Below are 25,229 nucleotides of genomic sequence, written 5' to 3' on the forward strand. Positions count from 1 at the left end.
CTGTAACCAAAGCATCTTGTAAGATTTCTTTTGCTTTTTGAACTATCTGTACTACACTGACATGTAGCAGTACCCTTATATTTTCTACAGGTTTTTGAGGATATCTAAGGCCGAGTTGGCCTGTTTATCTAGTTTGAAGTTACCACACAGTTTCAGATGTAATTCTTCATGTATGCTCACACAGATTTGAATGTCACATGCCAGAACTGCGGTTTTCTTATGTTCCTTAAATGATGTGGTCTTTCCTCTTTTTACATTTCCTCTCTCTTAGAGCTTAGCACAGCTGGGGAAAAAATGTCAAACATGCCTGTGAAAGGCAACACAGGAGAACAGAGATCCCAGCACGCCAAATGATTTGGTCTAGAGCCGAGAGCTGTGAAACCATAACTATACAGCACTGTGTTGCATTGTACCTCAATTTCAGGAATTCTCATGTTAATGCAGTGACATGTTAGAGAACTAAAGCAAACACCTCTGCCTGGCACTGAACAGCATTGGGGAACTGCCAGACTGCAAAAGACAAGAGAAATTCATTTTTTAATATGAATCACACAGTGGGAAGAACAAAAGACAGGTAGAGCATTAATCACCTAAAAATATCTGAAGCAAGCAAGTGACATAGTAACCTACATTGCATTAACTGGAATTTAGCTTAAAAATTGTAACTTAAGAGCTTAATTTCAAAAGGTATCAAATTCAGATTTAAAATATCTTCTAAGAGCAGGAGTTTGACAAAAGAGGCAGCAGTAGCAACACCCACTTTCTGAGATAACCCTGATAGAAAAGATTGGCATTCCAGGCTCTTTTAGGCCTAAGAAATCAGTTAATAGCTTTCCAGTAAAGTGAGTAGCCTAGGGCAGGAGTCATTCTCTGCCTTTTCCTGTTAAAAGGTCTTGCAGAGAGAAACATAGAAGATCTGTGAGGCCCAAGAGACAATGAATAACCCAGCAGCTTTCCAGCAAGATCCATACCATAGGAATATATCCTCTATAGTGGCCTTTTTAATATAATTTTGTGTACATGTACAAAAGAAAACAGACTTGTAAGTGCCGAGCCAGCTGCTGATCTCTGTTTCTATGGTGTGAATACATTACGGAGTAACTTAGTTATAGGCATGTGTTTTAGAAGAGAATCTAGGTCTCTGATTTAGCTGGTGTTTTACCACCCACACTTATTCGGTTGAAATGAACAGAAGGCAAGGATCTCCCTAAGCTAGTTGTCTTTTAAGTAATAGTCAGTGCAGCATAGTATTTTAACCTAGGATCTGTCCTGACATTCCTCACTACCACTGAGTAATGCTTATTCATGGAAGTAGTTCCATTTAAGGAATTAAGTTACACTCAATATATTATAAATTTCCATTTATCTCAGGGGGATTTTCATAGGCTGGCACAAGCTTTCCTACTGGACTACAGACAAATGTTCATCACCAGGTGTGGAGAGGGAAAACCTACTTATTTCTTGCAGTTTGTTCTCTTTAGCAGTAGTTGCAGTGACCTCATACACAGATCACTCCTGAATTCAACACAGACTTAAGAGCAGAGCTTAGCTCCAACTCCAGTTTAGGATTTATCCAATCTTTCTCTGGCCTGTGCAAGGAATGGAAACTCCCCTCACTAGAACAGTTCAGAGCCAGCACCCTATCCTCATTCTTCTGGGCTTGAGAACTCACTTTACACACCACCAAATATGCTCCACATTTCTCTTTGCCACTGATCCTTTGTATCCTTCCAACTTGATGCAACTTGCCTTGAAATGGCAGTTTCTTCCTTTTCCTCCCCATTTTGTATCTCGCTTAGAAACGGTGATTTAGTTTGAGTTTCCATCCGGGCAACACCACATCTCTACTGTATATCTCCCTCTTTACTCTCTCAGAATCAATCTGTACTTTTTTCTGGTACCTTTTTTTTTTTTAAAAAAAAAAAAAACAAACAAAAAACCTTTCACAAGATCAAATCCAATTAATTTATAGCCAAGCTCCATATAGCCTGCTCCTTACACCACTGTCCTCTACCTTCCTACTCTGTCACCAAAAACAGCACCACTTTTCTGCCTTCCAGAAACCTTTGATAAACTTGCTTTCAAACCTTGCCTTCTCCATCATCCCTTTAAATTTCCTCCTCACTCACTGCTTGGTTTGAAAAGACAAGGGAGCATACTCCTGACACAGCTTGGTGCATAAGGGAAGTTGCACTCCACTGCAGTTGATTATCAACTCAAATTGACCATTAAATGTCAAGTTGAGATATTTTACTCAAAAAATACGTACACTGAAGAATAAATTAAGTGCTGACATCTTCAGCAGTTCTAACCAAAATCAAAGAATGGCCCAAGTGGTCAGTATTGCCATGGAAAGGTCACGGGGAGAGGAGACAAAGCAGGCATTTCCCCTACTGAGAAACACCCTTGACAGTACTGATGATAAATCCCAGTACTCCAGAATTGTCCCTGGAACACTATGAAAAATAAGGAAAATGCCTATTTTGCAAACAACTGTGGTTTTGAAAGGCTTTCTTTGGTGTGTTTATCACAAACAGGAAGCCCTGCAATCTCTCTTATTTTGTCTTCCTTGTCCATTGATGTAAACTGATACTGACCTATGCAAGATAGGTGCTAAAGTTTCTGCATGATAGCAAGCAACAGTTTCTTTAAAAATGTATTTATTTTAATTCTATAAATCCAAAACAATCAGCAAATAGAGATTAGCAAAAGCTGCAGAGTGGCTATACTAGAAATAAGTCACAGGAAGCTTATTTGAAGGAAAACGGAAGACCGCAGCCAAAACATCTGAAGGAGTGGGAGGGGGAGAAGAGATAGGCAATTATAATTAGAATGCCCAAGACCTAGGTTATTATTAGAGCACTTGGGTCAATGGTTCTCCTTTTCTTCTCAGCACAGTGCCTTTAGGAGCTTATGCAGGGAGAATGCTGCAATGCTGCTTCTCAGCAGCACCCACGAAATAATTTTCTCCTTAAAACTCTTACCTCTGTGTTATTCAACAGCTACTCATTGGCAAGTACATTGAGACCCCACCTGAAGCACCGGGCAGTGCTGCCCTGTGGGCTCTGCGCTGCCATCTTCCTGCATTTGGTGTCCCTTTCTTCTTCAGCTCTGAACTTCTAAGACCGTCCTTTTTCCTTCAGTGCTTTTGTTGTGTTTCACAGAACAATCCACTACTGATGTCATTAATAGTACTCTATAACATGGGGCTTAATACCAAGTGCTTTAGGAATTTGTGCTGCAATCCGCCATTATGGTACCTGGACATTTACAATCAAAATCATCCTGCTTTAAATATTGTAGTACAATTATCTGTCATGGCTGCCTGTGCTTTCCATCTCAAGTGAGCAGGAGCAGATACACCCAGCCCCGCTGCCAAGCTCTGGGCATTCAGGTCTTGCAGCAGCTGATCCTGCACCCCTGGAATCTGCCAAAGAAGAGTGGGACCTATGTAATATGCATTCCCCCCCCCCCCCCCAGGAGGCCAAACTGATAATGGTAGGCAGTGTTATACCCTACTGAGAACAGGAACAATTGTCTCTTATCTGTGTCACCTGTTAAGGCTTTAGTGCTGCTTGACAGAGCAGCTTGTAACATCACAGCTTCCTTCCCAGTAGATAGGAACATGTCTATAGTAGGTATTTAATTTCCTTCATTAGCAGGAATGCCTAAGACAGAAAAGGAAGGAGTATAATCCCAGATGAGTTTCTCAGACTAGCTTGCTGAAATGAGCAGCACCAGGTTTCTCACCTGGGCTGTGTTACACAAAATTTGCTTTCTTGCCAGTTTTTAGCAAGCTTTCTCCAGAATCCTGCCAACCAGCTTATTCTCAGCGTGTTGGTTTTTCTCTGGAATATGAATCTGATTGATTGATGCATGTCATAAATAGTAGTCCAAGCCAGCTGTTTCTGTAATTTCCAGTGTTAGATTTTTATGTGTCATTTTAAATCAGTATATGGGAGGCAGAAGTAGTGTTCCTTTAAATAAGTATATCCTTTTTCTGAACTTAAAATGACCACAGAAAGCACAGTTTAATCCCTAAAATACTCTGCATTTGCTTTCCGCCTTCTAAGTTCAGACTCAAAAGTTTCCCTTCTGGGTCTTCTCCACAGCTTCCAGCTAATTTGCAACTAAAGGCTGGCCTGGACTCAAATGCAAACAATCTTAAGCTATTATGATCTGGATCAAACGTCAGCAGTTCAGACAATTTTTTTCTTTAGATATCAGCTACCTCAACTTAGCAATTCTAACAAACCTCAGAGTTCGGCAATTTCTGCTATCTATGGATGTTTACTACTGCTGAGTGAGATGCAATCTACACTAAACCTAGTTTAAAAACAGGTGCACTTCAAACTGGTGAAGAAATCATCAGACAGGAGCGCTCCTGTTCAAAAAAAAAACACACAACAGTATGGCACAGCTCACTGAAATGGCAGAACACTGCGTACAGCAAAGGCTATTCATCAAACAGTTGCTTTCTATTCCTCCCACGTGAGAGAGGATTCAATGACAGGGGATTTCACAGGTGCTCCATCTCTGTTTGTTACTTAGCAGTCAAATTGTAGCACAGTCAGACCCTTCGGAAAGTGCAGCTGCAGTATCCAACGAAACTATGCTTGAGAAAGGCTTTATTGCTTTAAAGCCTCAACCGCATTCTCTCCTAGTGTAACAAAATAGCTGAGCTAACAGCGGCTGGTGCTTGTGACTGAAGTAACTTTCTGAGTTTTGATTACGCTGGCTCAGTGTGGAGATAAGGCCGGCTACTCCTGCTGCAAGCAGAGCAAGCTGGAATACACGCATCCGCAGAGCCCGGTGCCCTTCAGCTGATAAGCACTGCTACTTCTACCCACACAGATAACAAAGATAAAAGAAACACAGCAGGCAGCAAGGAAAAGGAACAAAATTTTAAATAAACAAAGAAACCTGAGTAGCTGAATTATACCTAAAGGAAATGAGATCACCATTTGCTTCCAACCACAAACAACTGACAAGTAATGAAGAGTCATTAAAGTACAAGAATTTTTATGAATCACATTCCACTTTAAAATCAGCTAATCTGGAAATTCCTGGGTCTCATACAAGCTCTAATTTAAGACAATAAGATTAAAGAAAGAACTCATTCTTGTTTTTTGTATTTCATCTTTTTTTTTTTTTTAAACTACTATTATTTCTTTACATTATACTGATAGTGTAACATCTGAAATCTATTGGCTTATTCAATCAAATCTATTATTATCTCAAGAGTTAGTAGTAAAATGGCTGTAAAAATGAACTTGGCCAATAAAATATTTTGTTGGAAAAGTGCCCAGTGTTTGGAAGCCGAAGCTAGAATATTGAAAACAGCTTGATGTGAGAAAATATCCCTTAAAGCTCATAAAACATTTCACCACTGCTTTGCAATTCTTTCTGCCATAATCCAAACATTTACTGTAACCCAATACTGTTTAAATCTGAAGCACCATTCCAACACACAGAGCAGATGTCAAGATAGCTGTGTTCTTTATATCCCCATACACATAGCAGGAGGCAGGTGACCTACTTTCAAGAAACCCATGACCGTTACAGACAAGACAAATCACGTCCAGAGGATTTAGGTGCTGTATTGGCTTATGTGTAATTAGACACGATTACTGAATGTGAAGTTTACCTCTGATCTTTTTTGTGAGGTGACAGAGGTTCAGGCACATATAACTGCTCGTGTGAAAACTTAGAAGCTGTGTTGTCAGGACAGAAAATCACTAGGCAAAGGACTAACTGTTACTTATATGTGATACAAACCAGAACGTACTCCTCACAAGTAACAGACTGAAGGTGACAGAAGGTCACAGAGTCCCGATGCTCAAAGCACCTTGAACGGGGGACTGCTTCCCCTGCACTGAGTCCCATTACCTTTAGCAGAAGCTCAGAGAACGTTCCTGCTCCCAGTGCCAAGTGTTTGGAATTAGGGCAGATGTCCAAGTATTGGCTCTAATTCTAAAACACATGAAAATTCCAATGAGGTCAAAGAGAGTCTATGTCTGAGAGTATCAGTGTGGAGCATCAGGGTACCACAATGAGTGGTAAGATTATTTCAACTCTATGAATTCTGTCCTTGTGTAGTTTGCTGATGGATTACCAGAAAGTGCATGGTGGATGGTATTTTGCCCTAGTTTTAATATTTTATCACCAGCTATGAAAAAGAATACTGGAACTAATAACACCTCTAGCCCAGTGACAGCCACAACACAGCACAAACCTCGTAATCTCTTTCAGCTCACCACCATAAGATAAGAAAATCTGTATTTCATTAGAAGGGTCAGTGTCCTCATCTAGTTGGAATGAAATGTTATCTTTTCAATATTTGCTAGGTCAGGCTGGCAGACTAATCTGAAACATTCAAGTTATTTCAACTATAAATTAAAAGAATCAGCAAGATTTTTATCAGTAACTGGGTTGCAGGAAAGCAAGAATTGTCTGACTGTGCTCCTAATCATACTAGCTCTTTAGGGTTGGATCCACTGCATTTGAACTCTATTTGAAAGAGGTATTATACGATCCCAAGGGGTTTACACTTGAATCAAATGAGCAGCTAATAATCACCATTCATATATATTTTCTTTACTAAGTGCTGTAATCCATGTACAGACAAAAGAAAAAAATATGTTATTAGCAGTTCTAAACATGGAAATGAGAGAACAACTTCAAATTTTGTGAACAGTATTTTTTTTTTTTATCAGATGCTACATTCCTATGCAGGAGGGTAAATTGCCCTCTGCAAGATCAGTCCTGCCACACTTTGCAGCACCTTTGTTTTCTCTTGATTCCTTCCCCTACCGTCTTGCCCAGACCTCTCCTAAATTCGCATAATAGAAGTGTTGAAACCATAGACATGACAAAGGAGAAAGAATTTAACAGTAGAAGGTAGAAGTTGCTGGCAAAGTAAGTAAAAGACTTTCAACAGGGTTCTTCCAACCTCTTGAGAGGTGCAATAATGAAAAAATCCTGCCCCTGAAGCTATCAAAAAATCTCTATGTAGCAGAACTAGTCCTTTTTCACCTGTCCTACTCATTGGGCAGGAGTATTTCACATCTGTGCAGGCAGGTCTAGCTATAAGATCTTGACATGAGGTCTTGCCAGAACTGCCAAACTACAGCTTTTCCAAGGCCTCTGCCAGAAGGCAAGACATTTACAAGCCCAAGAGTTTATTTCAGTTGCAGCCTCACCTCAGATCTTATTGTAGCAGCCACCAACCAGTTAGCTCCGTGAAGTCAAGCACTGCAAATTATCTCAGCCATTTCTGCTTCCCTAACAATCATTCAGTTCTTATGGAGATCATGTGGTCTTATTTGCTCTGAGGTTGCCTCCACTACCAAAGCAAACTCACCTACAGCTTTCTTGGATCTCACTCTCCTGAACAGTATTTTTACTTCACAATGGCTTAGTTATCATTTATTCACCTCCCTAGGTGCAAATATTCAAGGCAAAGGAATCAACACCAAAGAGGTAATACAAACCTGGCAGACCATTTGCAATCTGTATCTTATCCATGTGATTGAAACAAAGTGACACCACAGACCAGGCCACTTGTCATTAAGGATAAAGTAACACAGAATTTCAGTAAAACCTAGGTGCCAAACAGTAGAAAAAGGGAATTCTGGCTTTTGTCAAATCTTGTGCCAGAGTGAAAACACAAGCTTTTTTGGCACGTCAGCCTCTGAAACAAGAATGAATGAAGAGGAACAGGTGACATGTACATTGCTTGGTCAGGAGCTCAGGGAGAGGGTCGTTACTCACTTCTGAAATACTCCTCAGGGAACAAGAGTGAAAGAGGAAATCCTGATGCTCGAGCATTGACTCTTTTTCCAGAAGGTTTGAGGAAACTGCCAAGGCCTGGCACCTCTTCCCTGGAAGGGGTGGAGGAGGAAGGAGAGGAGCTGTCCAGACCCAGAGGAGCCCCTTCTCTTCCTGGAAGCTTCTTCCTTCCCCTCTCCCTCTGCCCGATCAAACTATGACCCATTCTTTACTTACTTTGTAAAAATAGTGTGTTAAAATTCATTCAAAGAATAAAAGTTCCAGACTGCTTTTAAAATCTGGATTATTTTTCACTGAATTTAATCCCTAGAATAAGTTTACATCACAGACAGTCCTCTAGATTGAAGAAAGAGCAGTAGGGATCCTACCTTAATGTTATCCCTCCTATTTCTTACAGGATCCATTTGCTTTTAATATTCAGATGTCGCAGAGAGATAAGAAAATTCAGTCTCCTGAAATGCAGGAAGATTTCTTCCTTACCTATGCCCATTTCTGGACTTCCATTTGATCCATTTCTCTAGACTCAATTTCTGTTATCCAGAGAACATGAATTCAACACACTCTCTGTGGAGAAGTCTGTTCCAACACAAGCCTGAGGAGCTGAAACACAACAAAAAGGAATAGAACAGATAAACATACAATTCCTCAGTAAGGGTGGCTCTACAACAAAGACTCAACACAGAAGATGCAGAAGGAAGAAGAAAACTCAGCCATTTTCTTACCAATGAAGTTAGATGTCAAACACAGAAGGCTGGTCTCCTTAAGCTCCGGATAGCCCAATTATGAAAAGTATTCCTCCCAAAGGAAATTCATGTCATCCCCTGCTCTGAAGCAGCACCTGAAGAAACTGCCTTTCATCAGCTACCTGGCAGCAGGAGACCTGCCTCAGCTTAGTCACCCCAGTACCTGAGGCTGAACACCACCACTATGCCTCCAAATGCCACGCGTGGGTTTTGTTATTCACTGCACTGCTGCAGTGTCACAGCCCAGTGTGGGAAATCACACTTGACTGGGAGTAGAGGAGGCTGTCTGTTTTCCAGGGCCTGAAGTATGAGACAGGATGTCGCCATCCCCATTCGTGACATGGCCGCATTTTAAATAACTCTTTGGAAAGCAGAAACTACACGGCAAAGGCACGACACCTCTTAGGGAAGCGCAGGGCCTCAGGCTATTGGCGCTGCAGCTCGCCCCCACCGAGCAACGGAGACGGGCCGGAGGAACCCCTCAGGCTTCCGCACAGGTGTGTTCTGCCCTCACCCACACCTGAGCAGAGCTAATCCTCGTAACCACGAAGGCATTTGGGCTTCATTCTTCACGGACGGCGCCACAAATCTGAAATTTAAGTACGCCATGCTTGTTCGCGCCTCTAAGCACGCTTCAACACAAGCCGTTCTTTTCATGGCTGCCTCTCACGTTTCTCTTTTGTTTCACCACGCTTAATCGCGCATCGCCTGCCGCCCCACGGAGGCGAGGAGGAGCCCCGCACCCCCTTCAGGCTGCTCGCGCTCCCCCGCCCCGAAACCAGCAGCGGCCCCCAATTCCCCGAGTCACACCGCCGGCCCCGCAGAGGCAACGGCGAGGCGCCCGCAGCCCCGGGGGGCGGCCCTGCCCGGGGGCGGCGCTGCGGAACGCCTCGGGGCGGGCGGGCGGCGACTGAGGAACCGCCCCGGCCGGGCCTTTATAGCGCCCGTTCCGCACCGCTGCTGCAGCTGCACCGTGCCTGGCTCAGCCGCTCCGGTCGGTAAGTGCTGCGTCCGCGGACAGCGTTGCGGCAGGCTTTAGCGATCGCTCTTGAAATCAGCGACGCCAAAGTACAGATTGCGTGTCGCGTCGGTAACGGGAGAGCTCTGCTCTGCGCGCTGCCCTCTGGCAGCGGGATCGGAACAGAAATCGTCAGTGCTGCTGCTGGATGCTGGGGGGTGGGCCTGAGGATTTAATCACGGTAATGGATAGCAAATCAGTCCCGTACCTGCCAGAGGAGTTAAAAATTGCTGTTGAATTGAGTTAAAAACGCTCAAGAGAACGCACATCTGCTGCAGTCCCAGCTGCACCTGAGAAGCATGTCTGAGCACAGGGCACAGGCTGCTTCCCTGCATTATGAAGCCTGCCTCTGAGCAAGGGCTGCGCTGCATCAGTAGTTTGCTTTGGGCCATGTCTGCGTTTTCTTGAAATAAAAACCCCCTGTTCCTCTCGCGTAGTTGGACCAGCACCACATTATGGTCTTACAGTCTAGTCACCAAATCTCTTTGTCGTTAAACCTAGGAGATGCAGTCCCACTGTCTGTGGGCATTCAGTTTGTAAGACCAATCTAAAATTGGTCTGATGTCAGAACCTCTGAAAGCACAGAGCAGCACTTCAGCACCTGCTCTGCATTGCTCACTAGAGTCACACAAACCAAGGTCCTATGGCTTCTTTTAACTTTTCTCTTTTTTTTGTTTTTTTATTTTAGAACTGAAGGTGCTTTTCTCTTTCAATAATAATAATAATCCGGTATTCATTCCCATGACTTGTACTGCAAATTTTATATTTGCTGTTTTTTCAAGCAACCCCCTATCCTTTTGCAGACTGATTTGTAACACTCACTCTTGGGCTGATCCCTTTGTGTGCTTGGCTGCAGCAGGCAGCTGCACACACAATATCAGGACAGAAGAGGTTTAAGCCTCTCTAATACCATGCATGCAGCAACCGCAGGACCAGACTTTCAGGACTTTGCAGCGCTCCTGAGGTGCCTGGGCTTATGCAAGCTCTCAGCAGCAGCAAGAGCCAGCCGGCAGCTCGGGAGGCACTGAAAGCTGAGTGTTCCTTCCCACGCTTCAGTGTGCATGTTCAGACTGTTTAGAAGTCTTGCTGCAAGGCAGTAATAATCAGTTAAATGAGCACAAAGAGCTGGACTGCAGCTAAATAGATCTGCCGCTTTCTGACTGCTAGTCCACATTGCAGAGTAGTCCACAACCCAGAGTCTGGATTTCTCCAGCTTCCCTATCTCTGCTTCATGTGAACTCTGCAAAAATCTGTGTTTCTAAATGCATAAAAAGGCTTCAAATGATAAAATCATAGCTAATCTAATCATAGCAAATCTAAGCTAATTTATGGAAATAATATGCAGACATTCCACAGTTAAGTCAGTTCTCAATTCTTCTGCTCACTGTATTGTTACTCAAACCAGGTAAGACAACAGCCACAAGAAAGCTGATGCTGCAAGATACAACATGTCACTGAATTCCTCTTTTATTTTCAGAATCGAAAGAAAACTAAGGTGAGGAACAAAGTGAGAACTTAACTATCAACATGAAGTTACTCATCCTCTTCACAATAACTCTCGGCACGCTTGTCACAGGACTAGACTCTGTAAGTTTTGAAATAAGTGAGGGGGTTTTTACTTGGATCCACTTCCTTTTTTTTTTTTTTTTTTTTAATTATACTTCTGCTTTGGACACGGTGCTGGATTTCTGACTTGAACTGCTCTTTCTGCTGCCTTTGCATTTACATCTGCTGCACATATATCTCCAGAAAATTCATATTTGAACACTTTGTTTTTTCCTCTGATTCTGTTCCACATTGAGATGTCTTCTAGGGTTAAAATAGTGAGGACATCATGCAGTTACCAAGAAATCCAGCATTTATCTTTCTATAAAACAGCTTGGACCTGGACACAAAGTACCAAGAACTCAGTGGTGTTTTATGTAGGAGAAAATTGGGCCTTCAAATAAATTTGTCTTGACCTGCTTGAATACAAAGCTGAAAAAGGAGACACAGACCTGATTTTGAATATTTTGACTATCATGCACAAGCATGAAGCACCAAGGTCACCAGTGACAGGCAGCTGGAGCACATTCCACCTTTGCTGCACTGCTCAGTACCTGAGAGGTGTGGAGGGAGAATTTATCTTTTCACCTCTGGGAACTGACCAGATCCTCACAGAAGAAATAACTGCAATGTTGACCAGGTGCAGTGGGAGCAGATTGGTAGAGTTCTTCAGAGGGTTTTCTAGTGTGATGTGTTCATCTGCTTTGCTCAGAGTTCCACTTCAATCATACGTAAATCATATATGATCATATGTAGACTCAGTAGAGCAAATTCAGCTAGTAACTACACACAAGAACTTTAAATTGTTAGAGAAGGCATGCAGTAGAAAACAGCACAGTCCTGTACTGCGTAATAGAAACGTGTCAAAGGAACTGCGTCCTTCAATAATTTCTTTCCTTTTTGTCTGCTTAGGTTTACATGAGGCAGTACTACAAGTTACCACATAAACAGAGACCCCAACATAGAGGTAAGTACCTCTGTTCTACTTGAACCTAAAAAGAGCTTGTTAGCCTGCAATTACATCTTTATCTAAGAGAGAAGGCTTTCAATTATATGCAGCTGAAACTTAGTTTGCAACTGCATTTCACTCAACCACTCAAGTGTTTTGCCTCTTACTACTGGTATCTTTCATTTGCAGAATGCCACTGTCTGAATGGTGGAACTTGCATTACCTATCAGTTCTTCAGCCAAATGAAGCGCTGCCTGTGCCCAGAAGGATATGGTGGACTTCACTGTGAAATAGGTAGGGTATCCACCTTCCTTAATACTAACTAAATGAATTGGAAAATTAAGAAAATCATGAGTAAGGATTCTCATGTGAAAGTGCTACCTATAAACACAACTTAATATCCTCCAGCAGTTTTTTTTAATAATAATTAAGGTAAGGAGAAATAGCCAAATATTGGAGCAAAATTGGGATCTGTAATTTTCTTGTCCCTCCCTCCTCAGAAGTGTTCTTCCATCCCTCAATAATGTTGTAGCTTGTAAAATGAACTTGTTAGTATCCATTGTGAAGTACATTGAAATTGCTAAGCATAAGTTATTTCATGTATAAAGTAAGAATATATAATCAATCCAGATTTTGTATCATCTTTTTTCTTGTGAAATGCACACTTTATCACTAAAATGACCCATACAGATTACTTCTGTCTCAGAACAATTATAAACAGAACATGCTGCTTACAAATGTTTGTTTTCTCAGACACTGACAGCATATGCTACAGTGGGAATGGGGAGAGCTACAGAGGAATGGCAGCAGACCCAGGTTGTCTGTATTGGGACCTTCCTTCAGTCATCAGGAGGGGTGATTACCATGTTGATTTGAAGAACGCTCTGCAGCTTGGACTGGGCAAGCATAACTACTGCAGGTAAGATGATGCATTATTCTTCCCATGATGACATTACCAGAAGAGCTTTGAGGGATGATATGTGTTTAAAGGAATAACAGAGTATTTCAGGGATCAGTTTGAATTTAATTTGGAATGAGACTCTCTGAAGTGCTTAGACTTCTTACTGCTTAATAAAGCTGCTGAGAATTTTGCAGAGCCACCGTATCACATCAATAACCCTAAAGGGAAGTTTCAGCTGTGACAAAACAAGCTGCCAGTCCTGCGTTCAAACAATTAATTGCCTTCTCCAACGTTTCTTACAAGAAAACACTTTTGGCTTTTCCAGGACAGTTAGAATTCTAACATATTATCATTTTATTTTTATTATTTTTTTAAGAACTGGGTTTATAAAAAGAACACTTCCTTTATCTTCCAGAAACCCAAATGGAAGGAGCAGGCCTTGGTGCTACACCAGGAGAGGATACTTCATTCAAGAAACACCCTGCAGCACCGTGGAGAAGTGTGGTAAGTAACACTGGTTTCAAAACAATGGATTTCTAGCACAAAGTTGATGCTTGCCAATCACGTGAACATCTGAACAAAACTTTCTTTCATAGGGCATACATGTGGCCAAAGAAGCTTCAGCAAGTACTTCAAGATTGTTGGTGGAAGCCAGGCTGAGGTTGAGACTCAACCTTGGATAGCTGGCATCTTCCAAACCATAAAGGGCACTGACCGCTTTCAGTGTGGTGGCAGCCTCATCGACCCTTGCTGGGTGCTTACAGCAGCACACTGTTTCTATGATCCGTAAGTGTGAAGTTCTGAATTTCTGCATCCTTCCTATCTGCAACTTCTTTCAACAGATTTCCTTATTTTCCCCTCATTGCTGAATGAGCAAACCTTCAAATCTACCATAGTTATGACAGTCTCTCTTAAGCAGAAGAAGAGGAGCAGCCATGAACCTTAGGCCTTTGCAAGTCCATGCCTAGCAAAATACAAACAGCTGGATGGATTATGGCAGCTGAAACAACTTTAGCCAGGATTTCACTTCAACTTATCTGTTTCTGAAACCTAAAAATTGTCTTGATGTACATTCAGTACATTTTTTTCCTATAGATAGCTGATCCACCTTGCATTCTGGCAGGGAGTCTTATTGCTGATGACAGACATGAGTAGCAGTAGCTAGGTGTGCCTCTCACAGTGCCCCAACGTCTAGCTTGTTCACTACAAGTGATGAATCAGCAAACCTTCCTAGTCTATCAACATAGTCTATCAACATTCTTGTTGCTTTTTCTTGTCTGCATTTAAGTGAACAAGAAACCAAACAAGGAATTCGATTTTAAGTTGGTAACCTCACTCTCAAGAATAGTAGCCTTCATGAATCTTTGTACTTCAACAGGACAAAAAAGCAACCAAACAAGTCAGACTACACAGTCGTCCTTGGAAAGTCTGTACTGAATGCTACCGATGAACATGAACAGATATTCATGGTGGATGAAATAATCTCTCATCCTGACTTTACAGACTACACGGGAGGCAACGATAATGATATTGGTAAGCATCATCTTAATATGAACCTTTAAAACACCGAGGATATCTGAAAACTGTGTAGTTATGGGGTACATCAAGTAAAAGAAGTAGAACTAGAGCAAAGATAAAGGGAGCAGAAGACAGGTAGTTCTGAGAACTAGGTCTGTGGTGAGCGAGATCACGGCTAGCTTGTGGCACATCACAGATGCAAAACACCATAGACTGAGACAGTGCATGCACAGTAGGTTACATTATGTAGAAAGGGAACGCCATATTAGCTAGCACATGAGCTAAAGGTTTTCCTGAAATAAATCATACTTCTCAAAGTCTCTCCCCCTTTTACAAACCTTTCCCTAAACTAATGAATTCAGTTAGGTTTCTGTAACTTACACAGAACAGACTTGCTACCCTTACTCTTGACACTGAACTTTTGCCTATGACCTGAATTCTGTCACTCAATGCTGCAAAATTAATTGTCACCAAATAATGATTCTCATAATTCCAAAAGCAATGAGAAAAACTAAATATTATGAGAACAAAATGTAAATATTCCCATTAACTGTACTGGATACTCCAATTATCAGAGAACTTGAAGGGAACTTGCTTCACAAATTAAGTAATCTTTTTTGTTGTTGTTGTTAGCTTTGATAAGAATAAGAACAGCTTCTGGACAGTGTGCAGTAGAATCCAACTACGTCAGAACAGTCTGCTTGCCAGAGAAGAACCTTAAGCTGTATGACAATACCCGGTGTGAGATAGCTGGCTATGGAAAACAGAATTCTTGTAAGTGAATGACTTCTTTCCAAACTGTTACTCGAACTCTGTGGAAACTGGTTGGCTTTTTTCATAGCATGATCTTCAAAAGAACCACAGACTACTACTCTATGTGCCTCATATTCAACTCCCCAAAATGACATTTTTCCTTTTTTTTTTTTCCTAGATGATATTTACTATGCTCAAAGACTAATGTCAGCCACTGTAAACTTAATATCACAGGACACTTGCAAAAATAAATACTATGACAGCATCAGAGTTACTGACAACATGGTCTGCGCTGGAGACCCAATATGGGAAACAGATGCATGCAAGGTAAAAACTTTTTTTTTTTTTAATGTTGTTCCTCTAAATGATTTTAACAAGTATATTGAATGAATCAACTGCAGCATAGCAGCATCTTGTAATTCTGCTACTCAAGAGAGTTTTTGAGTAAAGGGAATTTGCTGTAGCTACTAGAGTTGACTCTTAGAGTGGCTGAAGACAGGGAAGGATGAAGAGTTTGGTGTTAACCTCTCCAGGTCCGCTTTTCAAGGATCAGCAATCACTGCAATCCTGCTGCTCCTGGAGATGTTACAATTTGTTCTGGCAGTGGCTGGGAGGTAGACACATTAGAGGATTACAATAGCTATGCCTGCCTCAGCTACACTTGCTTAATCTTAACTGCATCTCAGCAGAGAGTTAAGAGATGGATAACAGGACATCACTGAGACCTCATGCAAATTCCTCAAAAATGGATTTGCTTCCCTGCATCCTCACTGGGCAGTCTGGCCAATATGCCACTGAAAAAAACAACAACCAGTAGTTACCCTTAAGCATGCAAGTATCTTGTGGGTAGGGAAACAATTATATGATGCAGAATAGGGCATATTTGCTTTGACCTCGTACAACTAGCCTAAGAGCTGTGATTTTGAGCATTGGATGTTGTCTCCAAAGTATCCGTCCAACCTGGGCAAGCTAGGGGGGATAGAGAACTCTTGACCTTATGCTGTAGTTGCAACAGATGCTGAGCGTTCTCTTTTGTTTATGCAGTATTCTCAAAGACCATAGCTTTAGCTTGTATGTATCTACTGTTTGCTTCAATTCAGAAAAACAGTAATCGCAGGCTCCCTGTTATCAAAGTTGCATCTACAGAAAACATCCTAATGTGTTCTTTTTCCATTGTCAGGGAGATTCTGGCGGCCCCATGGTCTGTGAGCACAATGGCAGGATGACACTTTATGGGATTGTCAGCTGGGGAGATGGCTGTGCAAAGAAAAACAAGCCCGGTGTTTACACCAGAGTTACTCGCTACCTTAACTGGATTGACTCTAATATGAATGCAGTGGTTACCAAAAGTCACTCTTACCCTGAACCAAAGTGACCATTTGTGTACTTCTGGACTTGAATAACAATGAGACCGTGACCAGGACACCAAAGCCCTGAATATCAGAGTTCTTGCTTTTAACTGATCATGTAGTTTGCCACTACAGTGTTTCTGATGCAGAACTTGATACTATCTCACTACTCTTAGTTACTGAAAACCACTCAATGGGAATCTAAAATATTTAACATTTAAATGAGTATTCCCATGCACAATACTGTAGATATCAAGTTAACTGTCCACTTAATTTACAAACTGGCATTTGTTCTGAAAGTATTGGTGAAGCTCAAAGTTATTTAACTGGTGCATTTTGCATACAGCATCTCTCTAACATCTTTCCCCATCACTCCAAACAATGTGGAATGATAGAAACCTAACCTATGAAGGCCAGTACTGGGAATGTGAACAGACGTTGCCTCAGAATGTGCAAGAAACTGCATCAGCACTGATTATCATCAATATGTGAAGAAGGACTGAAGTCCACTCTGACTGAAGCAACGCTTGGTATACAGGACTCATGCCTGTAGATCCAAAAAATACTAAAATCTTAGCAATGGCAACTGCAGCTGTGTTAGCATTAAAAGCTTTTGAGGTATTCCACCAAAGAACTATGCTAAAGAGGGAAAACTATTAATGTGACTGCACTTCCAGGTCCCATCCAAAGGAGCCTGGGTTCCCTTAGAAGTCTGATGGTACCAATTTTCTCCATTACCTATGCAACCCAGAGAAGAGCTATGGATTCAAATTGATTCAAATGGATTCAAATATGCACTGAGTGCTACTGATGTTGAAAGTCAGAACAAAAGTCAGAACTTCATTTCCATTCATCTAACTGATATGATACGGAAATGACTTTTTTCCCTCACGACTTTTGATTTTATTTTTAAACTCGTTTTTTTTTTTTTATAGATGGAATTATTTGTATGAGGGCTGGAACCTCATTTTATTTAATTTTTACTATGTTTAACTTATTATTTGTATTATATATGTAAGACTATCAATAAAACTATTATTCTTATATAGCTGTTCCTCTTTCGTAAAGGGAAGACAATGCTTTGAAGTTCTAATGTCAACCACTGTACACAGATCTGTACAATATAAGCTGCAGGGTTGTGCATAGACTAGATGCTCCCAAGTAACTGCAGCACATCTGGTTTGAATTCCTAAAGCAAACTATGCTGTTTTGGTTTCACCTTAAAGAAATACAGTTAGCATGCTCAGTGATTGAGTTCCCAGCCACTTGCTGGAGGGCAGTGGGCAATCAGAAACCTGGTTTCAAAAGTGCATTCCCTATCTTTAACAAGGTGTGAGTACAGGTGTAATAGCATCGTATGCTCCCTTCACCAACCCACTGCAACAATATCATAGGTGATAGAAGGAAAGTGATTTTGCTTTCCTCAGTAACAGGATTTTTAGAAAAGAAATACATTTAGCGTTGATATTAAGCACTTTTAAGTAACATTTTCATTAATATAAACGGTGTATCAAGCAAGAGCTTCACTTACACTTCACTATTTCCTCCCCCCCTCAAGAAAGAAGCTCAGCCAGAAAAGAATTCATAACAAAGTACTGAGAACAACCCAATACTGAAAGCCAACTGCATTGCCAGTTCTGGACAAAATATCACAATTATTAACACAAAGTAAATCCTTGTTGAAGATATGTTCTGTTGTTTAGGCAAACATCCAAGGCTGAAAAATATGTACAAGAGCTTCCCTTCTGAGGGGAACCTAGTTCAATTCTAGCATCACTTCAACATCTGAAGGAGAATACTTTGCTGTGGTTTTGCTTCTTTGAAAGTAGTTAAGAGAAACGGATACATTGGGGACACTGCTACAAGCAGCATTTACAGCAAACTCATGGGTGTAACACTACAATGGGATGGAAAGCACAGCAGTGATTGCAGGGTAGCAAAGTCCTAGGCTACAGTGAGGATATGCCCAAATGCAGCAGCTGTAGACACAGAACCAAAGGAGAAAGATCTGCTTACCCTTGGAAGGCAGGGATCTCCAGCAAGATTCCCTTGCCTCCACTGCCAAAACATGAGGTCTGTAAGGCATGTGTCCTGGCTCCGTGCCTTCCAGTCACTCAAGCACACTGCATGCACCTGAGCTCCCCTGGGCTGGCCCTGCCTTCCACCAGGTGCTCAATCACTGCTTCAAGACCTCAATTAGTATTTCCATTACAACAGGTAAGAGTCTGTATCCCAGCATCATATGTAAGTGTGACACTTGTGATGTTTTTAAATGTTAAAGCAAAAGGCTTGCATGCAGCAACATAATATCCTGCCAAGCATTTAAGAATGTGAAAAATGATATCCCATGTTGAAATGGCCATCACAGAACAAATTAGCAGGCTCATCAGCAAGCTAATTTCTTAAATTATTAATCCTATCCATCCAAAAAAAATGACACAGCAGGCCAGCAGGACTCCAGTAGTTATTGGTGAAAAGATCAGAGCCAGCAACTTGGCCATTTTTAGCCTATTTTCAAGAAAAGTTCCTACCCAAATGCTTTGTTGTGGGTACTAACTACTTTTTTGTCTCCTCTCATAAATGCAAAATTTGTGTTATAAGGAGGTCAAAACAGAGGATCATTAGCAACATTCACTGATTTTTATGTATCAGTTGATAACATTTACTTGCTTGCTGCAGTTAAGAAAAATATCTCAGTGTTTATGTGCAATCATTCCTTGTGGGATTCTCACACACACATTTGATCTCTATCACTGCTTAACAATGAATGACTCCAGATATCAGAAACACTTTGGAGAAAGATTAATCAAGCAATTCATTGTGACCCAAAAGCAGTGCTTTGACTAGAGGTGAGCAGTACCTGAGAAGGAACGGATTCTTTCTAAAAAGCACTCAAGACACTCCTTTGGTCAAGTTCTTTTTTGTCATGTTATAGACATCAAAGATACTTTAAAAAAAAAGACGAATACTTTTTTATTTTGGTCAAATAGAGATGAGGTAGATAAATTCAACTCATTATTAAATTAATCAATATCTTCATTTCATAGCAAGGAAAATGAATTCAGAATTACTGAGGTACAAACTCAACTACAGCAGTCTTTAAAAAAAATGTGTATCAACAGAGAAAGCATCAGCTGAACTTCCTCCATCCAATAAGCACACTTTTATTTCTGAGATATGTACGACATCTAGTTGCTTATTTTAGTTTGGGTACATGAAGCTTGCATATTTCTGATGGAATACGGGAATAGGAATCTTAATGAAATCTTGTCCTTTAGAGTCAAGCCTGAAGCATGTGACATCTGGACTACTGCCAGCTCTGCTACTGTTAGGTCACAACATCTTTATACTTCAGTTTCCTATCTATAAAACATGTGGGCCAGTATTTCCTTTCTCCCACAGATCTGACCTGGTATGATTTCTCTGGTGGAGAGAGAGAGAGAAGCTTGCAAGTAATTTGCCAGCACCATAGCAAAGGCAGCAATCACCACTTAAAACACAAAATGGTAAGCAACAGTACTGGGCTGTGAATACTTCAGTAATACAATCTATGGTTGGGACCTGCAAACAGAATTTTCTTAGTAGAAGTCACCAGTGTTCATGGTAGAGTTGTTTGGTGAACGCACACTTTGTGGACTGCCAGTTAAAGTTTGTGCAGGGAGTTAAAACTGCATTTGTTGGACAATTAGTTGGAGATCTCCTCTACAACAGATTTTAGAGACTGTCCACGAAGAGGAGGAAGGTGCTCATAGCTACTGTCTAGAAAATCAGATAACAGAGCAGTTAATCAAGTAACATGAACAGTTTTACACAAAAATCTACATTTCAGTCATATCCTTTGGGATGGTAACGATTTCTCACTTCAGCACTTCATTTAAGCATTTAAAGCACTGTCATAAGACTTGCAACAGAGATGCTGTATATTATCATCATCATAACAAAGTGTGTATTTCTCACTGACGTCTGTGAGATTTTGTATGAATAAAGCCAGGTCAATAAAATACAAATTTCGAATTGTTCCCATAATCATGAACAAGAATGAAGGTGCAAACAAAAATTGCATTAAAGTCTTTCATTCTGAAATTTAGGAAACTCTGAGGAAAGCATGAATACAGAGAGAACCTTAAGAGCAGAGGAAACGTAGATGATTTTTTTCTGGGTAGTACACTCCCAGATACAAGTATCAGGTTTTAAGGCTCTGACTGATGGCTGCTTGTGTGCAGTCATATTTGTTCTTTAGTGTATGTTAAACTGCCCCAGGAAAAATGAAAGACTTAAATATACAAACATACATACTTCTCTGCTTTGGCTTCTACCATACTTCATATACCCTCTGTAGTGGAAATGCTAAGTCACAAGTTTAACCTGTGATTGAGCACCTGGAAGGAAGGCAGGGCCAACCCAGGGGAGCGCAGGTGCGTGCAATGCACACGAGCCAATGGAAGGGGTGAATCCTGGCTCTACCTCTTCCCAGACTTCATTTAAGAGTTAGTAGTGGAGGTGAGGTGATATCATCTAGAGACCCCTGCCTACCTGAGGACCTTACAGGCTTTTTGAATGTAAGCAGCTTCTTTCTTTTATTTCTGCACCTACTGCTGTCACACCTGAGTGGATCCTCACTCACTGTGACCTGCAGTCTTGCTGCTCTACATCTTGTTGCACTTTCCCTTGTGTTCTGTACTTTCAATATCATCTATGTGACTTGGGCCCCACAACTGCAATATCATTTGGCTGTCTAGTTATCAGAGCCTGGGAAAAAGAAGGGCAGAAGATGAGAGCAAAATTGTGCAAAAGCTTCTCTTCCTGCAACAGAGGCCCCTGGCAACACTTTCTTTCCCTGTTTATAGAGAGTGAACAGATGATCCAACTTATGGCACTGGGAGGAGCAATAGAAATAGACTTGAGAGCTGTGCCTGGAGAGAGCACCAGTGCAGAATGGCAACAGAAATACCAGAGAGAACCTTGATGGAAGATACTGGATATCTTCTGTGTACAAACATATATATAGAACAAAACTTGATACCATAAATCTGCTTTTACTTAAGAAGAGAGATTCTTTGACTTTAGTTATGTGGCAGGCAGTGGAAAGAATAGGAGATAAGCATTCAGAAACTGCTCAGGGATGAGCACTAGCCAAAGAGAAGAGATCTAACTCAGAAACCTTTCAATCATGAATAGTAAGATCTCAGATCTTTGTTTATCTTCAAAACTTTCACAAAATAAATGTGGTAAGATATAAAGTCATAGCTAACGTGTCCAGGAGATGGGAAGATGGTTAAACATGTCATCTCTTAAAAGGAAGTGATGCATCCTGAATGGACAGACCACTTTGCCTTATATAGCTGAAGCTTTTTTAATGGAAGTAGGAACTAAAACGTGACTCAAACCACTTAAAAATAAAATGTGTTCTAAATAAACTAAGTTTTAATGAAACATGATACAAAGTCACCTATTTGTTGCGTATGAAATTGTATGCAGGAGAGGATTTTGGCTATACTGAACCCTGCACTAATGCAGCGCAGTAGGACTATTTTGTCACCAAGTTTTGGTCACATATCTGACACTAAACCACACTGCTTGCTTTGGAGCAAAAAGAGCTTTCCACAGAAAAGAGGATCAAACACCTCTGCATTTGTTGGACTTGTAGTGTGTAGGTTTAAGTGCCTTCACTTATAAGGCAAAAAAATGTGATGTACTTGAAAGCATGCATATTCATTAATGAGCAAAAATGGGTTCAGACTTGAAGTACCCCCCTTCCAAACTCAGTGCATCACATGCCATATTCAAATGGACAATCTGAACAGAACTGCAACGTTTAACTTTACGGCCAGTGGAACTTAAAGAAGTGAAAATATAAGCGACTTATGGAGCAAGTATAATGTACCTCTTGAACAGTAAAATGAAATGTACACAAGCAAGTGTGAATGTACAGGCTGAGTCATACAAGCAGCATGACCAACTCCTGTGCCAGCTGACACATGGATTCAGTCGGACTGCGGCTGCCTCTCTCTGGCCTCACTGATGTTTGAAGCTTGGAAGGACACAAGTATGCCACTGTCTAAACAGAATTCAGTGTGAGCTTAACAAACCAGATTCACTGGAAGCAACCAAGATGAAAGTTGGTGAAGACAGCGGTGAATAAACAAACAGATGCAGGTGAGAGATGACTGATATTAAAGCAGATCCAGAAGGCACAGCAAACCACGGGGAGGGCTTAAATTGGCAACACTGAGTTAAAAACCATAAACGTACTGACACATTCACCTGCACACAGTCTGCAAGTCCTGTAAGGGCCTCTGATGACACTCAGCTGTGTCCTGCTACACACATCACTCTCCCTGATGACAACACAGCAAATAAGATTCGTGGTCTAGAATGTGATAAGGGGAAAAGGTTGAAAATAATTTGTTTTGTTTAAAGAAGCAACACTTGAAAGGAAGATTTTCTTCAAGGGGGAAAAGCTGTTGCTCTGTATCTGTGAGAGTCAGGCTAAGAAACAATAAGCCTGACTGCAGGAAGGGAAACTAAACTGCAATATTATGAAAACTTTTCTAACAGTAAGAGTAGTGAAGCACTAAAATGAACAGCATGAAACGAGGTGCTGAACCTCTTCCACTTGAGTTTTTCAGAACTTCGATACAAAAAAGAGATAAGTCTGATACTGGTTTGGGATACTGCCATGAATTTGGAAGAGATTATGGAAATAATCTCATCTCAGATTCCATGCTCTATTATGGAACGAACAGTGCTTGGTGACTGAGATGACTCCATGAAAATGCAGAGTTTAGTAATAGCATTACACAGCAGTGAATTGAAATGCCTTGCTAAAAAGTGGCTGTAAGATGCAGCTCCTGTGATGTACAGTGGTGTGGATCTCTGAATTAACCTTTGAAGGGAAGTCTCCCAATGGCAAACTAATAACAAAACAAAAGATATTGAGCAAATGTTTCTGTGACGCTTAAGATAATATTCCAGACTTAAAATAATATTCTAGATAAAACTAGAATCAAATTAATTGCTTCCATCTCATATTTGCAATGTGTTTTCAATGAATTACATGTGCAAATGGCAAGAGAGTAAAAAGAATATCCCCCATTGGATAGTGGAAATGTCATTTCTCTACTGAATATCTGAAAATTGTCTTGTATGTAATGTTATGATGTGGTATCATAAGCATGAATTACCTCAGCAAGTTCCAGGCCAAAAGCCTCTGTGTGTGATGAAAATCTCACAAAGCAGAGTATTATCATAAGGAGGCAATCAAAACAATTCAAAAATCACAAGCAGCCACCAGAAACTGCCAGTCACAGGCAGGCAGATTTTAAGATCAGACACCTGTTTGGTGACGCAGTGTAATTCCAGCAAAACAGGCAGACATTTACAAATACTGCAGCCAAAGCATCAAAGCTGGTCCCAGCACTGATTTTCTACATGCAGTATATTAATACCTTCAGCAACAGTAATTAAGAAACACCACTTTCTAATTCTTCCTTAAATTTTCTTGTGCTGTGGCACAAAATGTTAGCCAAAGTTAAAGCAGAGCTTCCCCAAATGACATAAATCTGAACATTCCTGCAGATGTTGAGAATCACTATAGCCATTGGGAATGCAGCTGTTCCACAAAGATTGCAGCACACACTTGGAATCACTACAGCACATCAGGACAAACAGCTGTCAGACTTAAATCAGCAAAATAGTTCAAGCTCCAACATTCAAGCATCAAGATGACCTTTTCAGCTCCTAAGCTGTGTAATGGCTTCTGTCTGATTTCTGGAGAGCCTCAGCAGTCTTCTTACAACTGTGCTTCCTGAAACAGTAATTTCAGTAATTTTTTGGTATTGGATTTGGCTATGAAAGTCTTCATGTTGAGACAACTTGGATCGATGTGAATGGATAAAGACATTTTGTAAACGTGGAAGTATATGCAATCATAGATTTTATAGAATAGCATAAGTCAGTGTGGTCATATGAGAGGGTAGGGATGGACAACTTGCTTTACAGTAACAGCTGCCATGATCAAAGATGAAACAAATATAGCCAGGTTATTTCTGCAGGTACTTTTGTATGTGACATCATTCAAGCATCCGATTTGCTGCAGAAGATTCCATTAAAAGTCCGGGCTGGAAATTCCTATTCAGTCTATCATCAAACTTGAAGACGGTAGAAATATTTTAAGTTCCCAGCTTTAAGGAAGACTAAGGAGGGACTAAATCTAGGCTGGGGTGTTCTGCTTCACTGGGTATCACAGATATTGCATATCATCTGTAAGAATAAACGATCGCTAATTTCATGACAAACTAGGTGTAAACGTACAGATTTTAAAATGCTTTTCCAGAACAACTCAAGTTCATCTAAAATAACAGCAGTCGGGCATTTTACACTTAAATCTTTTGGCATGTAAAGACACTTCTGTCTTACATAGACTGCAGCCGTTATTTGATTGTTCTCGCTTCAACCCGGCGGAGCCCAGCTCCGCTACCTCCGTACCAGAGGCGAGGCGGGCAGAGCCGACGGGCGGCACGGCGGCAGCCAGGGGGCGCCGGCAGGGGAGCAACGCCGAGCGCGGCGCCCGCAGCGCCCGCCAGGTGGCGCCCGCGCCCCGCCGAGGCCCTCGCAGCCGGCGCCTGAGCAGCCCCAGCGGTCACGGAGGCGGCGAACCCGC

The 25,229-nt window shown here is 41.3% G+C and overlaps 1 protein-coding gene and 1 long non-coding RNA gene across 3 annotated transcripts in view; one reads left to right on the forward strand and one right to left on the reverse strand.

Moving 5' to 3' along the window:
* LOC122160240 overlaps positions 1-25,229 on the reverse strand; it is a 103,764-nt gene that overhangs the window by 42,031 nt on the left and 36,504 nt on the right. For both annotated transcript variants that reach the window (XR_006168758.1, XR_006168759.1), the window contains exon 3: positions 8,272-8,391. This is a non-coding gene — a long non-coding RNA (uncharacterized LOC122160240). The remainder of the gene's footprint in view (positions 1-8,271; positions 8,392-25,229) is intronic.
* PLAU (plasminogen activator, urokinase) lies at positions 9,463-17,611 on the forward strand. Its single transcript, XM_042818613.1, has 11 exons — positions 9,463-9,532; positions 11,030-11,139; positions 12,010-12,064; positions 12,236-12,340; positions 12,800-12,965; positions 13,363-13,451; positions 13,544-13,733; positions 14,326-14,480; positions 15,099-15,239; positions 15,397-15,545; positions 16,399-17,611. Exons 2-11 carry the CDS (start codon positions 11,080-11,082, stop codon positions 16,591-16,593), a joined length of 1,305 nt encoding a protein of 434 aa, XP_042674547.1. The 5' UTR covers positions 9,463-9,532; positions 11,030-11,079; the 3' UTR covers positions 16,594-17,611.

The sequence above is a fragment of the Centrocercus urophasianus genome, unplaced genomic scaffold (assembly GCF_019232065.1).
Source record: "Centrocercus urophasianus isolate 14NV4802_14NV808 unplaced genomic scaffold, USGS_Curo_1.0 seq_17, whole genome shotgun sequence".
In the NCBI taxonomy this organism is placed as follows: domain Eukaryota; kingdom Metazoa; phylum Chordata; class Aves; order Galliformes; family Phasianidae; genus Centrocercus; species Centrocercus urophasianus.

What these genes read in the sequence shown, in the direction of transcription:
- PLAU (XM_042818613.1), top strand. Translation starts at nt 11,080, where the DNA reads ATGAAGTTACTCATCCTCTTCACAATAACTCTCGGCACGCTTGTCACA. An exon ending in TTGTCACAGGACTAGACTCT is followed by an intron (nt 11,140 to 12,009) that starts GTAAGTTTTGAA and finishes TTGTCTGCTTAG; the next exon opens with GTTTACATGAGGCAGTACTA. An exon ending in CAGCACCGTGGAGAAGTGTG is followed by an intron (nt 13,452 to 13,543) that starts GTAAGTAACACT and finishes TTTCTTTCATAG; the next exon opens with GGCATACATGTGGCCAAAGA.